The 17,033-nt window shown below is 42.3% G+C and overlaps 1 protein-coding gene across 8 annotated transcripts in view; it reads right to left on the bottom strand.

Annotated features, from left to right (window-relative positions):
• The window catches only part of ARHGAP24 (Rho GTPase activating protein 24), a 234,974-nt gene that overhangs the window by 99,149 nt on the left and 118,792 nt on the right, over positions 1-17,033 (bottom strand). For all 8 annotated transcript variants that reach the window (XM_079306517.1, XM_079306506.1, XM_079306515.1 and 5 more), the window contains one exon: positions 16,202-16,289. In XM_079306517.1, coding sequence (XP_079162643.1) covers positions 16,202-16,289 — 88 coding nt within the window. Of the gene's footprint in view, positions 1-16,201; positions 16,290-17,033 lie in introns of those variants that run through there.

Below are 17,033 nucleotides of genomic sequence, written 5' to 3'. Positions count from 1 at the left end.
AAATAGCATTGAGAGCATTTAGGAGTACCAGTGTTTACCAGAAATACAACTGGAAAGCATTTTATACAAATCAAGTGAGCAGCCCACTGAAACAAACTTACATTTATATATGAAAGCTTTTTGCTGGCATAAATCAGTAGGTTTTCAAATTTCAAAATAATCTGTAATTCCAATGCAAATTCAAGAAACTGTTTACATATTTATTTTCTCTTCCTGTAATATATATTAATTCAATACAGATATATATGCTATCAACAGAGAGGGAAAACAGTCTATCCTCAAGTATGCAATTACCTGCTGCCTTTTATAATTTGTCATCTTTGATACTATACTAGTGAAAAATTCTATTAAGCATTCATTGCCTTTGCTTTCTTGCTAGTTTTGCTTACAGGACCTGATACAACATTTTAAGGAAAAAATCCCCAATTTTTTGGACTGCTTCATACTCGATGGCAACTTTTGAATGGGATGATTCACCTTGGTAAAATGCTGGCACAGCTGAGACTCCCTGCTTTGACACAGTTCATAATATATGGAATCAATCCTTCCTGTCTTTCCAGCACACAGCATCATGGTTTTATTTTAGCTACCAAAATACACCTTTTTCCTCTGTCAGCTGCACTCACAACTGAGAGTACAGAACAATAAAGTCAATATCAAAATTGTAGTCAGCATCCTACTTTGGTTCTGCAAGCTTTGTGAGTTATCATTTCCATTTACAAAATTTAATACATCTCTGGAGCTTCCCTACTGGCTTCCCGAAAAGATTATCCTCGCTCATGTTTCATTTCTGGACATAAAATAGTCACACAAGAAAGAGCAATAATAATAATAAAGTCAAGAAACACTGAATGCTTTTCTGCTGAGAAACATGCAGTGAGGACATGATGGATAGATTAAAACTGAATTCCCCAGCCTGAAAGTCAAGGCTTGGCTCAATTCTTCCAAGTCATCATACGGACAACTGTGGGACTTCACATAATTTATTAGGAAGTTGATTATGTTGCTGGGATAAGTTTAAATTAATTACACCAAGGCCAAACTCTCTTCTTACTCACAATGAAGAAAATGAAGGATGACTTCACGTAGACACTGTAACTAAGACTAAACACAAAACTTTCACATTTAGAAGAGCATGTGTAGCTGAATGAGGCACATTAAGTGATCACTACAACTATGTACACCAGCAGATACAGATGAGGTGACCAGGTGTATCTGGTGACAGAATACCACATTCTTTGCTCACAAGACACTGAATTAATTAAATAGACTTGATTATCCATTACAGAAACAAAAATCGAGCAGGAAAATATTGTTTGACTTTTTCAAAGGTATTTCAACAGATTTAACTACTCAGCAGCAGCACACTCAAGATTACTGCTGTGAAAAACACAGAAATCCCCCCTCTTCTTCAAAACATCATCCTAGTGCACAGTCCATACAAATTAACACACCACATCAAGGGCACAGCATCCATTTTCAAAAAATGTCCAAAAGTTTTCAAGTAAAGAAGTGTACTCCACAAAAATATGCCATCTGTACAGCAGTACTTCTTGCCATGGGCTGCCAGTACTGGTGACAGGCACAAAAAGCACAGACTTTCAGACAAAGAAGAACAGTGAGCAAGACACAGCTGTGACTGTGTGTGAGGGTACCCACTCACCACACTCACCAGATGTCTGCACTGATAATTGGGAGGAGCATCATTAACATGGGCTAAGGCTTAGAGCATCCCACAGAAACCTGACAAGTCCAGCTTGCCTAGCAGCACCAGAAAGGGCTCACTGGCATGTCCAAAGGCCTGCCTTGGGACAGCACATCAGCAGGGTGACACCAGGAGAGAGCTTTAAGAAGCCCTTGCTGAGGGTGGGAAGCTTTCCAAGCAGAAAGCTCACCCAGGCAGAGCTGCCCTGAGCAGCTGCCCACAGAGCAGGAGGCTGCAGAGGGCAGCACTGCCATGCACTTGGCCTGCATTACCCATCCTGGTACAGCACAGGCTATAAAAACGAAACATTAACTTTATTAACCTCATGGCTGCATGGATCATAAAATTTCCTTGATTTTAAGGTCTCTCTGAAAACCAGTGGACTCTTAATCAGACTTTGTTCATGCTGACTGAACCATAACTGGCCATTTCATGATAAAAGCTGGGACAACACTCCTTTCACTCCTGCCCACACACCTCATTACAAGACTGTCAGGGCAAAATTTTTTGTGAGGCTAAATGAAGGCTTTGGCCACTCAGACCAGGGTGGTTTGCAAAGGGCAGCTGGGGCATGGAGTGACCAGCACAGGACTGGCATTGACAGCTCCCAGAGAAAACAATAAGGAAAAAACTCAGCTAGCTCCAAGGCAGGAAGATGTAGGAGAGGGGAAGCAAAGAGTCATCAGGGATGAAAAGCAGATTGCAATTCTTTCCCTTTAGCAAGACAGAGAGAGAACTAAAAAAAGTACAGGAACAGCCAAAGGCCTGGTGACAATACCACTGCTTACAGGATACAAAATCTGAAGGAAACTGGAAGCAGCAGCAAGCAAGGGTGCTCTCAGCTCAGGGGCTGGCACTGCACCAGGGCACAGCACAGTCTGTTTACAAGGACCTTACATTGGAGAGGTCTTTATGTACTGCTTTGTCATCCACCTCAGTAGAAATACTAAATGAATGAAGAGAAGCTGATCTGTGAGTACTGAGATTAATTTTAAGCATAGAGAAACTATTCAGTAGGTCTGCTTAGCAGGAGAAGGATTCTCTGTCACACCTCAGAACAAAACACTGCTGTGGAACCCCGAGAGGTCATGCATCACTGCCTCAGATGCAGAAAAAATACAGCTTGGATTTAAACCTTGGTTTGTGTAAGAGCTGGCCAAGATTAATCACTTAAGTACATAAATTAGTGAAGTGATCACTTAAAGAACTGTCACACACTTGACATTATATTGATCTCCCCATCACTTCATATTACTTTTACAGAGATGACAAGTTCTGCTGATCAGCAGGGCTAACTCTGAATTGTACCAATCATCTGCTTTAGAACATAATAACAATACTGATATTAAAACAAATAATAATAAAAAAAGTCAAGTAATAAGTATGGTGACCAATTACAATTTTAAGGTCAAGTTCACATAACTCAGTAGCATCATCTCAAATTCACTTGAAGAAGAAAACCACAGAAGACCTTGGGGAAAGTATTCTGCATTCAGACAGGAGGACACAACCATGGCCAGCATGGTTTGAGGGGGTGTCATACATGCCATGGAATTAAAAGAAAGCTGATGCACTAAAAAACAGCTGCAGATCCAACAGTACTTAATGGTACTCTGAGAATGTAAACCCCAGTTATCCTAGCTCTGGTGCTGACACTCTGCCAAACCTATGTGAACTGTGGTTTTATCACTGAAGTGTGTAGGAGTCCCACAAGATCAAAAGCTCTTTCAAGTGGGATGTGACTTTCACATTTTTCTTCTCCCATCATCTGCATGTGTGGACAAAACAGTATTACAACCAAAATATTATATATGTATACACCTATTATAGCACCTTCTTTAAGAAAGCCCACTTCTCTGCAAAGATTTGTGGCTTTGTGAGTCTGCTACATAAAAAGCCTTTGGGGATTCTTTAAATAGGTTTTTAGAACACTGGAGTCTAATTCACCTTTGGCAAGGCTTTTAAATGAGAATCACAAATATGCACTTCAAGTTCAGACAGCAATTACAGCATTTTCAATACAGGCAGGTTGGGTATCACAAAAGTTCACAAGTATTATTAATATGGAACCACAATAAATGGATTTGCAATCTTTTGTGGCAAAATTTTACTCTTCAGTTCCTACAGACTGCCTCTAGAGAGACACAGAAAGAATAAACCTCTCTGAAGGAAATACAGGCTTGTCCATGGGTCCAACTCCTGTCATAATAACAGCTTTCCAAAGTAGAATGCTGGGCTCTTGTCACCTTCCAGGAAGAATTACTGACTGATGTATTTGGGCATTCAGTGTATGGAGCACCATTTTCCATAATCACAACAATTTTTATTTTTAATTAAAGGAGAATTATTTAAGACATGTCATAATGCCTTTATTTAAACACAAGGCAGCACTGATATAAAAAAGATGATAAATGTTCACATTTCAGTATGTAGAAAATAAAGTATTTGACAGGTAATCCATTTCTTGAACTGCAGTATAGCTGAACATCTACACTCATTATTTTCAAGCTACATTCAGACTTCAACAACATCTCAAAAACTCAATGTAATTATGCATATGATTCCAGGAAAGCAAAATTGCAGTCATCTGAACAGTGCCAAAACACACCCCTAACTAGCGCCATTCCCCATCATTTCTGTACCATGTACAGCAGTGAGAGAGGGAGAGACAGCAAGGGGAGTTCCCTTGATCTAACACCTGTAGCTCATCACCACCTGCAGTGTATCTGGCAATACACGTCAAAAAGAAAAACAGATGTCCAGGAAAGAGAAGGGGGAAATTTTTCAGTAAGATAAAAATGGCAGTGACTTCAGATATCCATCACTGACAAAACTCTGACCCTTCTATCAGCATCATGCAAACCAGAACAGATGGAAGCTAAATGTGCTTTTACCATCCCAGGCCCATCATCAACTGCAGGCTGCTCTCCCTGCCAGAATGCTTTCTCCTCCTTCCAGAGCTGCTCCTCTGCAATACTGCAAATGGAAAGACAGCACAGGCATGCACGTGTGCCTTGCAGGAATAGATTTTATACTGGGGCTGCTCTTGAGCCTTCACCACAATCTGACTCTCAATAGGTAAGGAAATAAGGGTATGGCACAAATGATTTCATGTTCCTCAGATGTAAACACTCTCCCTTTATATACCTTTTTAGTATCCAACAGCTTAATTCCATTATTTTTTCTCCTTAGCTCCAGCCATTATTCTATCTCATACTTTGATTTTAATGTAGGGCTTGCCTGCTGCTAAAGGTACACTCTGCTACCTCAGTGCCATTTTCTTCTCATCATTGAGACTCCAGTATTGTATTCTCTGAGCAAAGATAAATTGGGTGGTTTAGGCAGTTTAGTTGAAGTTTTTCTTAAGCACCTGCTTTCTCCTTAGTCTCTAGAAAATGAAGGGTACACCTAGTAAGTCACAACACAAAGTGAAAGGCATGAAGCTGCAGGTGTTATGTCCTTCCAGAGCAAGCCAGCCGCTGGTGTACCTAATCTAGTTTAGGGATGTTTATCCAAGTTCAGAAAGGTCTTCATAGAGCCAGCTGACAGCTGGCATAAGCCCCCTGTTATTGCCACTCTAGCATTAAGAGCTGAATGGTGTTATGGCTCCTGACACGCCATCCCACCGTGGTTTGGGAGCCTGTGCTGGCCCCAGTGGCTGCTGCTGCCCTGATCCTTCCGTGGCAGAATGCAAGCGGCACACGGTGCCCCAGGCGGGCACCCTGTCCCTCTCCCCAGCACTCGGACCAGGGTGGCACGCAAGGCACAGACAGGTTTGCCCTTTTACAGCACTCCCCCGCTCCCATCCCCTGCCAAAGGCTGCCAGCCCCTTCGGCCCAGGCCGAGGACAATGATGAGCGCTGTGCCCCGCAGCCGCCGTGCCAAACAGCGGCATATGGCACCTTCCCCCCGGGCCCGGACTGCAGCGCTGCACTGGCAAGCTGCAATCCCACCCTTCCCGGGCGCTCTCCTCCTCCACGCTGGCACACAGCGGAGTGGGGACACGCTGTCACATTTTCCGCTGTCACATTTTCCACCGTCACCCCGAAAGCGGCCCTGCGCAGCGGATGGGCGGCACGGACAGGGGCAGGCTGCTCCCGGCACACGCACACCGGGATCGCCGGCTGCCGGGAATGGCGCGCTGCAGCCCCGCTCCTCCCGCAGCACACAGTGCTCGGTCTGCAGCAGGAATCGACCATCAAACAGTGCTCCCTGACTTCATGCTTGCATTAACCATCACCTAAATTGCAGGCCTGCTCCAGTAAAACCTGACAGTCAGACACGGGCTTGCTATTCCACGCTATCTCTTCATGAACACACATCAATCACATGGTCCTCCTCGCCATTTCTTCCAGAAAATAAAACTTAAGTGCTCACTGAATTTATGGATATAGCAGGGATTTGAAGTACAGCACAGAGTATCACGATTTCACAAGTTATGCCCATCAGATTTATAAGAGACAGTTTAATTAGCAGAGATTTCCACCTCCAGAGGTAGCAGTACAAGCTACGATTCCCACGAGGAGAGATGAGACAATGCTGGCCTAGGAAGAGACATTCACATTCCACGGAAACGCTTTCCTTCCTTGTCAAAGGGAAGGAATGAGCCTAACCTCACTTTTACCATGCTGCATAACAAATCAGCACCATGTACTAGTACATGATGTAACTCTGAAACTGGCTGATATTCTGCATTTTCAGCATTAAATTTTACACCCATGCTGGAGAAACCAGCAATCACCATGGGCTTAAAAAATTTTTCCCACCCTTTTAATATAAGGCTGGGAAGGAAGAAGGATGAAGTTTTGTTTCAAATAAGGATCAGTGTTCCCCAGGCACCAGTAATTGAAAAGGGGGAAGATAAAAGAGTCTGCAGAGGGGTGGGATGGAGAGCAAGGGACTTGTAGTGCCACAGCCACAGGGTGGAGGGTTCAGTCAGGCAGCAACACCCCAGCACTTGAGAAAACATGAGCTGTCTGCCATGACATCTGCAAACTTGTGGAAAATAATTCAGTTCCTATTCAGATTGCCTAAGCACTACAAACACATTTTGAGGATGATTTACTAAACCATCATTTAATCCATGCAGAACTTGGATTTTCCTACAACTGTCAGAGATGAGAAGACTTCACAAGCTTGTGTCATTTTTGTCCCACATTAGGGGCACAACTCTTTGGAGCACCAAGGAGGTGAGATCTGCCTTCAGATTCAGCCACCATTTTTCTAGACAGCTTCAGGCAAAGTCCTCTCTGTCTTTCCTGCCACTTAGAGTGGGATCCCACCAGCTATATAACAGAAATAGTATATATGCATCTTGACTGAGTTACATTTTGCAGCTGCAGATATTATTGTTGAAAACTGTAATGAGCATGGGAATTTTATGTTGGTTTTTATTATTACTATTACAGAAGACTGGTAAACAGCTGTACTAAAAAAATGCCCCACCAAATAATGACATCTTGAATTTCTATGCTTTGGAGCTTGCCTCCATCACATTTGTGTCTCACTTCTTCCTACAATGCTATTTCCATTACTTAATCAAATACAGAGCATCTTTTAACAACTGAAATACAGAAAGTTGCAATGAAAACCTTGCATGTTGACTAAAGCTGATGGATCCGCTGTTCTGTGAGCAAAACAATCATCATAATCCATCCAAAAATATCAGTATGGGCATTTAGGAACATCTTTTCCCAAAAGAAGCTTGACTTATCACTGCCACTGACTTTTCACTTTTTCCCAGTACTTTATTTCCATTTCACAGAATTTGTTTGGGAATCTAAGTTTCAAAATGTGATTCATGACATGGCAAGGATATTCCAAAAAGCAATCATAAAGCTAAAAACTGAAGCCCTGGACAGGGTATTCCAGTCACAAGAAGATCTATTACTTCACTAGAATTTTTGATGTTGCCACTAGAGGGACTTACATGAAGCTAAAAACCCCCAAGCAATCAACCAAGCAAAAAACCCTCATTAGCTGTCACAGATGCCCTTCAGGTATCTGAAGGGGGTATCTAGAAAAAGGCATTTTGCTTCTTTTGAGGCAGAGTTTGTACTTGCACCCCAAAAGTATCCACACACAGGATTTTGTACTGGCAAATGAAACAGCCATGGACACAGGTTAATGGACACAAACCTTACTGAGGACCTGCTGTAGCTTCACAACTCATTCCAGCCATACCTTTGGAGTGCAATTTATCCCCAGCCCCACAGAGCCTGCACAATCAAAGTTCAGGGATTTTCTCACACCCTTAACAGAACAATGGAAAAAGACAATATTGTGCTCCCACACACACAATTTGGTCCCCAAATCACTATCAGAAATGGTCCAAGCAACAAGCTCTCACTGCAGATACCATTCTCACTTCCCACAGACCACTTTTGTGGGAACTCTGCATTTCTGGCACTACTTAAGCCATTTTCCAACATTATTAATGATCATCAAAATCCAGCACTGGCTGCAGTGCTGAGGCTGAGAAAAGACATCTCATTGTTGCTGTGATTACAACTAGCAGTGTTTAAAATAGGGTGGGAATAAGCCATATCCCTCAATGGAATTTTCATGATCAGCTATACCCTCAAAAAGAGCCAATCTGGTGCATGTACACAAAAGTGGTGGAAAAAGTTTATCACAAACTTGACTACTAAGTTTGATTTTTTTGCCACTCAAGTTTCCAGAGGTACCACTGCCATTATGTCCCAAATTCTGTGAAGCAGATGACCTCCAGAATGACAGCAGTGGGTCACAAATGATTGATATTGCTAACTTAACACATCTCAGATCACATGCACCACCAGCTAAGCAGGATCAATAAAAGCAATCCACTTCTAATCTAAAAGACACAAGTGAAAAATAACATTTTAACTTCATCTTCATACACCATACTTGAATAACAGCATATTTTTATATTTATAAATGAGTGAATTTTTATAGAGTCTGTGCAGTCTTCTGCCACATGAAATTAATGTCATTGAGAACAGATGATTAAGCAGAATTAAAGAAAATAAAATATACAATTATTCAGTAGTTTTCAGAAATTATCCACCTCTCTCACCTATTTTCAAAATAACTATAAATAGGAAATAGCATTAAGAAAGCAAGCAACATTACTACTTTTAATTCAAACACACTTTTAACTCATAGTCTGCACTCATTCACCATGATAGAAGGGATCCAAGATAATGGGTTTAATATACAAAAATTTTTGATGTTCCACTAAATACAAAGTTAAACACCCAAGCCATCTAAGCAAAGAGAAATGTGCTTATTCTGCACATGCTGCATTCCTCAGAGAAGATGTTCATAAAGGGCTCTTCTATTTTTCTTTTAAATGGTTCTTGCATCTAGATTAAATTCCTTCACTTCGAAAGCAGGTGGACTAAACTTCTACTGTCAGATAATTCTGGGCTGAAAAAACCTATGAATTAACATTTCCATATTTGAAGAAGTTATGTGTAAAACAGTTATTTCAGGCTCTTCTTTGCTATATACCAGTGCTTTAGTTCTACTAGAAAAGCCACCTAATCTTCTGAATGGGAAAAGGTGCCTCCTCTCCCTTTGCATGATAAACAGGACATTTTCTGGAAGGTCTTTAGTAGCCCAAATCTGAGTGATACCAATCTCAGTCTTTAATCAAATGCAGCACCATGAAGGGATCTTCCATATGAAGGAGGCAAAACTACTCATGTCACTCTGAAAATTTGTCAAAATCTCAGCCTTTCCTCTCTCCCCCAAAGCTCTCCTATACAGGTTATCATTAATTCAGACTGACACTGTTAATATGCAAGGCTTGTACTGCAGGTATCATCTCAATTAAATATGTACACAGAAAGGCAGTACTTGGTCCAATGTCACAGAAGGGGGCACTGGAACAAAAAGAAGGGTTCTTAAACTCGGTGCCTTCACCCAGTTGTTGCTCAGCAGCCATGACAAGAAAGACATGAAAACATAAGTAAAAAAAAAGGATATTGCATGTATTGACTTGTACAGAAACGAGCAGATTTTATGGTGGCAGCACAACAGCTCAGTGGCATGATCCATCATCTCATTTCACAGGGATATAGGATTGAAGATGGTTTAGGTTTTGTTTTTCTGAAATCTACTAAGGAGACAAAACTGCTATGGGCACATCAACTAATCCTGCATCACGAGAGCTGCTGCTCAAGATGGAAAAGCATTCCTTTCCAGTGAGCCCTCACCATTAACCTTGTGAGAAACGTGCGGCAGAGCTGCAGCCAGCTTCATTTCCCTGGCTCGCTGATTCCATGCACCTCCAAGACTCACTCAAAAAAACCAGCAATCAGTTCTGAATCACCTTTCAAAGGATGAGAAAGAGGCAGTGCATGCCAATGTGTTCAATGCAGAGAGGTGGCTCTCTACCATGTTTTTGAGAAATGCATCACCCTTAATAAGGACAGGAGTGATTTCAGAGATGTTGGACAGGAAGGAGCGGCGCTCCGAGCCGCTCCAGTGCAGCACACGGTTACACAGAGGTGTGTGTGCAGCGAGGCTGCTGCCCGCTTGATGAAACAGCCTGTCTGCTCCCTCCGCAAGATACCAGAGGCACAATTAGCTCAGTCGGTGCTATCAGCAATGCCCTTGAGGTCCTGTGCTCCCGACGACTAATGAAGAGGCACTGCTGGCTGTCAGCACGCACAGGGGGAGGCATTCATCTTCCTGGCAGCACCGGCTAAATCTGCCGGCATCGCACCGGGAGTCAGGAATTCAGCACCGGCACGGAGACAGAGCAGCTGAGGGGTTTAACACTTCGGTTTGGGGTTTATATTGTGGAGAAAAGGGAATAAATGGTGCTAGCTGTGCTGATGGCAAAGGGAACACAGAGAATCTGCCTGACAGCAAAGGCAGAGAGAGCACCCTCAGCGCTCAGGTGTGCACATCTGAGCTGTGGGAAGCCTTTTTTTGCATCAGGGCAGGAAACCTCTTAATACACAAACAACTTCTTCCTGAAGTCAACAGAAGAGAATGTGCTTATTGCATTGTGTTGCCAATACTTTGCTGAGCCTTCAAGGAAAGCTATTTGCTATATGTGTGGGTGTATCCTCACTTAAAACAGGGCAATTACTCCTGAGAAGAAAAGGCAAGAGACTCTTGCTCCTTATTTCTTACAAGGCTATCCTTACACAGTTCTATTTCAAAACAACAGGCTGGAAACCTTCCAAAACATTTCTATCCCTGAGACATGATGCTGCATCATACCAGCCACAGTCAAACGTATCAGCTAATCATTTGCCCTGCTTGATGCCCCACTCTGAAGTCCAACCTTTCCCATCCCACAGAGGTCTGCCTGTCAACAGGACTTAGAGGATTAAAAAGTACTGATATCAGAGGAGAAGGGTATTGAACCAGAAGCTGCAGTAAGCACCTGGTATCTAACCTGCTAAGGTACACAAAAGCACTACAAAGAAAATTGCTTTTTTAGCCAAAAAGATGCATCTGCAATTCCTGTTTTGTCTTACTTGTGTCCCTTAGGGAAAAAAAAAAAAAAAGTGAACTTATCAAATCCACATTTTCCAGCCCTTCATGGGCCCTTAACTGAAACCACTGTGAATCAGTAGGTGGCAAAAATTAGCACCTAGTGTGGCCTTCCCATTTCAGACTCATTTGAGAACTCACTGCAAAAATCTCAAAGGGCTGAATATCTGCTAAACACTGTAGAGCAACAGGGAACTGAAGAGGTTTTGGTAACTTCCCAACAAAGTGGCAGTCATTTATCTTCTCAAACCTCACACCACCACTGTGGAGGCTACAGGCCCTGTTTACTGACACGGGGAGAGCAGTGTGACACACACATGCAGAACAGAGCCCACTGGACTCTCAGCCATGGGGACACAGACCTACCTCTGCAAATCTCAGTGACCTAAAGGAGTGAAAACTTACTGCAGCAAAAACAGAAACAGCAAAATCGTTTATTATCCAGCCTTTCACATGAAGGAACCTTAAAAAAATCCCAATCTTCAAACCCCTACCGGAACAGGTAATCTGCAAGAAATATAATTTCCCATACAGCATGCAATTAAAATACAGAAAGAAACAAAGACAAAAGGCCTTTGGATGCCACTTTTCCTCTGACTAATGAAAAAAAAAAAAAAAACCCTATTTCAAAGTTCTGGGAATTTAGCATTTCACTCCCTCACAGAGGTTTTAATTAAGAGCCTAAATGACCTTTAACAAGAGGACAGTGCTGAAGGTAATTCTTGCCTTCTGCAGTCTCCACCATCCATGACTCAAGATAAAATCTCGTGTTGCCTGATAGGAAGGGATATAACCCAGGATCCACAAGCACAAGAAATCAGCAGACACATAAATGCAGAAAAAAGCATCACCAGAGACTCCAAGTGACTTTGCTGAATTATTACACTTTTCCTAACAGTCTGAATAATCCTTAAGTGCAAAACTTTGACTTAAGCGGCAAGACACATAACTTGGGGCAGCACAGTGAATGCTTTTAGTGGGGTGAACTAACCTTGGTACCTTAGCATGACCAAAGTTCAAATTCATCCACACAGATGCACATGCTGGGCTATGATACTCTGTGAATTGTAAAAACACAACACAGATGCATGAAGTTGACAAGCAAAAGATTCCACAAAAAAATATTGAAGACCAATATTTGGAAATTTATGTTCTAGTTTAAACAGTACTAAATAAATACTAAAAGTCATGCAACTGCAAAACTCGTCAGAAAATTCTTTAGGATATCTGTGGTCTCTAAGGGAATTCATAATTTAGATCAAAGCATGCAAACAGGTCACCTGCTAGTGAATATGGTCCTGAAAGTAACCTTGTCCTCTGTGCTAATTTTTCATGAGATCTGCATTAATACAGGGCAGGGACAAAGGAAGATGTGATTCAGTAATATCCAAATGGTGAAGTATCACTGGAGACATGATCTGGCTTCTTACCTGAGGCCAAGCTGCAAAATCACTTAGCAGACTCAGAGAAGGATATCACAAGGATCTCAAGTAACAAGCTGGAGGGGTACAAGTATGAGCAGCTTAGTTTCCAGGATCAAAGTCCAGTCAATGATGAAGCACATTCCTTGGTCCCTCCAATAACCATCATCTCTTCTAGACCAATTACCAGCATAATCCCAAATTATTCTGAGCTGTGGTGCTTCCTGAGAGCATCAGGAAATGAGGATTCAAGTCCTTGGAGCTCCTACAAGCATCCAGTCATCCTTGGGAGAGCCATGGGCCCCTGCTGCAAGGCTTCTCATGCTGCACTTGCTCAAAATGTCTTCAGACTGCAACCCTTGCAGAGTCCAGGGGACTCTAAAAAGGATGCTTGAGCTTGTGGGAGAAACAGGGGATCAGCCTGAGCTTCCACATCTGTGCTTGGCTCCTCCTGGTGCCAAGGAGGTGCAGGAATCTGTCTGCAAGCCACCACATGTGCAAGCCCCAGCTGTGCCCGTTCTGCACCTACAGGTGACATGCAATCCACTGAGATACAGCAAGGCCACCTGCTTCAGTTCTTGGTAACACAGATGCCTTCCCCCATTATACCTGCACACCAAAAGGAAAAGCTCAGGTTTCCTTTAGAATGCAACAGAATGAGGGTTTATCCACTATATCCACTCAGAACAATTAGCAAATACAATGCAATCGCTCAAAATTCATCACACAGCTTGGCTATAGGTGCACATCTCCCACTAAGAATGTATTAATTTAAACCCTCTTCTGATTTTTGTTGACTATGAAACATTCCTCTGAGTGCAAGAGAAGCTTTTAACAAGCACAGGCATCATTTCATGGCCACTGACTCCAGCACAGAAAACTCCCACACTCAAGTGTGACATGGGCCTTGTGCTGTACAGGAAAGAGTTTCTCTCCTGTAAATTAATTTTGTCAGCAAACCAAATTAAAAAAAAAAAAAAAAGGGGGGGGGGGAATTTTAAGTATTAAATCATCTAATGACTTAGGGAATGAACAGAATGTTTTCAAAATGCAAATTGAAGGCATCTGTATTTTAATTACAGCACCAAAACTGCAAGATACTTGTCTCCACACACATTTTTTTCATTCATCTTCAGAGATGTCTGCATACAGAGTATTAGTTTCACAGTATAAACCTACTCCCACGTACATTCCCAAAATAATTTGCATGTATTACCAATAAACAAACACACGCACACAAGTTTTCAGGCCGCCCACAGACACGAGAGACAAAAAGAGGACTTGTCACTTTTGCTTTTGTGATTGTAACTAAAATTGCTTCAGCTTTTAATAAAAAAAAAAAAAAGCAAGAGCAGCATGAGTTTCAGCATCATTCAACACAATACCCAGTTGACAAATTTTTTTAAAATGTGCAAATAGATCCTGTTGCTCCATAGCTGATTTCCCATCTGAAAGCCAACAAAGGCTAAACAGAACCTTAGCTACAACACATTTTTCTGCGTTACACTCAATAAGCTCAGTTGTGTTGCTGTCAGCCTATAAAATTGACTTTTATACTGAGTCACTAAGAGGATACAGATGACAAACAGCTCCATTACAGAAGGCTGACAAATTCTTGCCTTGAGAAGCAACAGTGACACGACGACAGTGGCAATGCTCACTCCATCTTTGCATAAAATACAGTTGTCACTTCTACTTCACTACTCCACATCTGCACTGTGATGCCTCTTCCACAGTCAGTCTTCTTTTAATTTCATCCCCCAAAGACTAGTGCTATGGCATGAAATGTCCTGATTTTCAAAAAAAAAAAACAACTTTTTTTTGGTCATGAATCCTTGGTATAATATGTCCAGTAGCAACTCTCTACAGCCACATGCTTGTTAGTAAGGAGCAAGAGGAAAGAAATACACTGGTGCTACCCTAAAACACATTCAAAGCCCCATTCTCAGAATTGAAAACAAGCAAAACAAAAAAGCCTACCTGATTCTCAGGGATGTTCCACATAAATACTGAACTCAGCTCAAAAGTAACTACAAATTACTTTTTAGCTTGACTCCATAGGAAGGTGGTGTAACAGACATTTTGGGAAATCACAAGAGCAACTGCTTAACTTGGGCATTAAGGATAAGCATCCCCAGGGTCAGCATTATCAGACAGATTAAGGTGTCATATGAATCAGTACATACAGAGAATTCCCTTAATTTCCAAAAGAAACAAGGTTTTAGTCCACTCCAAACTTGCAATGCTAATAAATAAACAGGTTTCTTTCAATATTTTGAACATATAAAGAAGAGACTTTGCAGAGAGACAGTAAGAAACTTCAAATCTGACCGATTCAAGACAAGGGTGAGTGTTAAACCTCAGAGATACCACACTGGCTGTCTTTGTGTAATAATCCCTAACTGCCCATGGCTTTCATAATCAAGCTTTGAAGTCTATTTCATATTTCTTACACTTTTACAATATATTATAACTTGGCACATCAGTGAACACAGCTACATTTGTGCCCTGATACTAAGATGATTTAAAACAAGAACAGCAGACATTACTATCTGTTTGCCTTTTCAAACAGCCATGATAGGAGGTAATTTGAGAAGTAATGTGGGGATTAACAGAACATATTGCATAAATACACTGGGCTGACTGGATGTGGAAACAGAATTGTTTAGTATGGAAAACATGCTTAGAAATCAAGTCCAGTTGTTAACCCAAGACTGCAACATCCACCACTGAACCATGTCCCCAAGCACCACATCTATACATCTTTGAAATAACTCCAGGTATGGCTGACTGCCCTACTTCCCTTTCCACAAGCCTGTCCCAGTGCTGGACAATCCTTTCAGTGAAGCAGTTTTTCCCAATATGCAATCCAAATTTCCTCTGGTGCAAGTTGAGGCCATTTGCTCTCATCCTATCACTTGTTATCTGCAATAAGATCCCTGCCCAGGCTCCTTTTCCTGGCTAAACACTCCCATCTCCCTCAGCTGTTCCTCAGCCCTGTGCTCCAGACCCTTCCCCAGCTCCACTGCCCTCTCTGGGCTCACTCCAGCCCCTCAGTGACTTTCTTCAGTGAGAGACCCAGAACAGGACCCAGGATTTGTGGTTTGGCCTCAGCAGTGCCCAGTACAGGGGGACAGTCCCTGCCCTGCTCCTGCTGGCCACACTACTGCTGATCCAGGCCAGGATGCCACTGGCCTCTTGGCCACCTGGGCACTGCTGGCTCATGGTCAGGGGCTGCTGGGCACCCCCAGGTCCTTTTCTGCTGGGAAGTTTTCCAGCCACTCTGCTGCCAACCCACAGAGCCACAATGGGGCTGTTGTGATCCAAGAGCAGGACCTGCCACTTCCTTGTCCTGAAGAATTCTGCTTTACACTGACAAATAAAATACACATCTTTTTCCTATGCTGCCTGGAGGTGAATGAAAAATTTATGAACCAACATATTAACAAATTAAGCCTTTTTTTTTTTCCTTAAATTGAATCATTAATCACCTTCAGCTTCTGTTCTGGCAGAACAGATGTGGCCATTTGTCACTGAGGACAAACTGCAAAGGCTTTTGATATGGAATAGAATATCCTACCTGGAACAACTTCAAAAAGGAACTTTCCTGGACTTTCTTCATTGCAGGGATGCTCAATTACCCTGTTGCCAGGCAGAAAGATGGTACCCTAAAGAAAAAAGTAAGAACAAACATGGGATTAAAACTGCTACCATAGTTCTGACAGGCTAATGCTGCTTCTTTTTGGACTGGGTTAAATATGAATTTTTCACTGTAAACACCTGAGCAGCTGATTTCCAAAGTGAGACTGAGGTGGGATTATCCCAAAAGCCAACATCATAGATCCCATTAATTAACTGAGCCATTTGATAACAGTTTTGGAGTTTTTTAATCTCTTGGGTGTTTGATATCACACAGAGTTCTGTACTTAGCACATATACTAAGTTCACTGTTCTGCAGGGAAAAACGGAGATTTAAAAGCCAGTGTTAGTGAAAAGCTAGGAAGCTGCATGTGTGAGGCAGGTGAACTCATTACTCAGGCTTCTTGGCTGAAGACAAAGGGGGTGTGGACAGAAAAGTACCCTCAGTTGTGGGGTGCATACCCAGTTCCTGCCCTAGGCCCTTTTCCCAAAGCATCCCAGGGAAGAAATACAGATAAAACATCACACTCCCATCCAGTGGCTGCAGTGTGCCAGGCTGCTGGGGCTAAGCCACAGCAGGCACAGAGAGTTCTGTCCAAAGATGTGTTTGCTACAGGCAGAGAGATGTCAGAAAATCTCTGTGATGAGCACTGAAAGCCTTGATTACAACTTCACTACCTTGAGAGAGCAGGGGAATTTTAGCTGTGCATACTTTTAGCAACACCTGAAGACAAAAACAACCCCCTGCAACCTTCAAAACATTTCTGGGGCTG

The sequence above is a fragment of the Erithacus rubecula genome, assembly GCF_903797595.1.
Source record: "Erithacus rubecula genome assembly, chromosome: 5".
Lineage (NCBI taxonomy): Eukaryota > Metazoa > Chordata > Aves > Passeriformes > Muscicapidae > Erithacus > Erithacus rubecula.
Note: the sequence above shows the minus strand (reverse complement) of the source record. Positions and strands in the feature narration are given on the sequence as shown.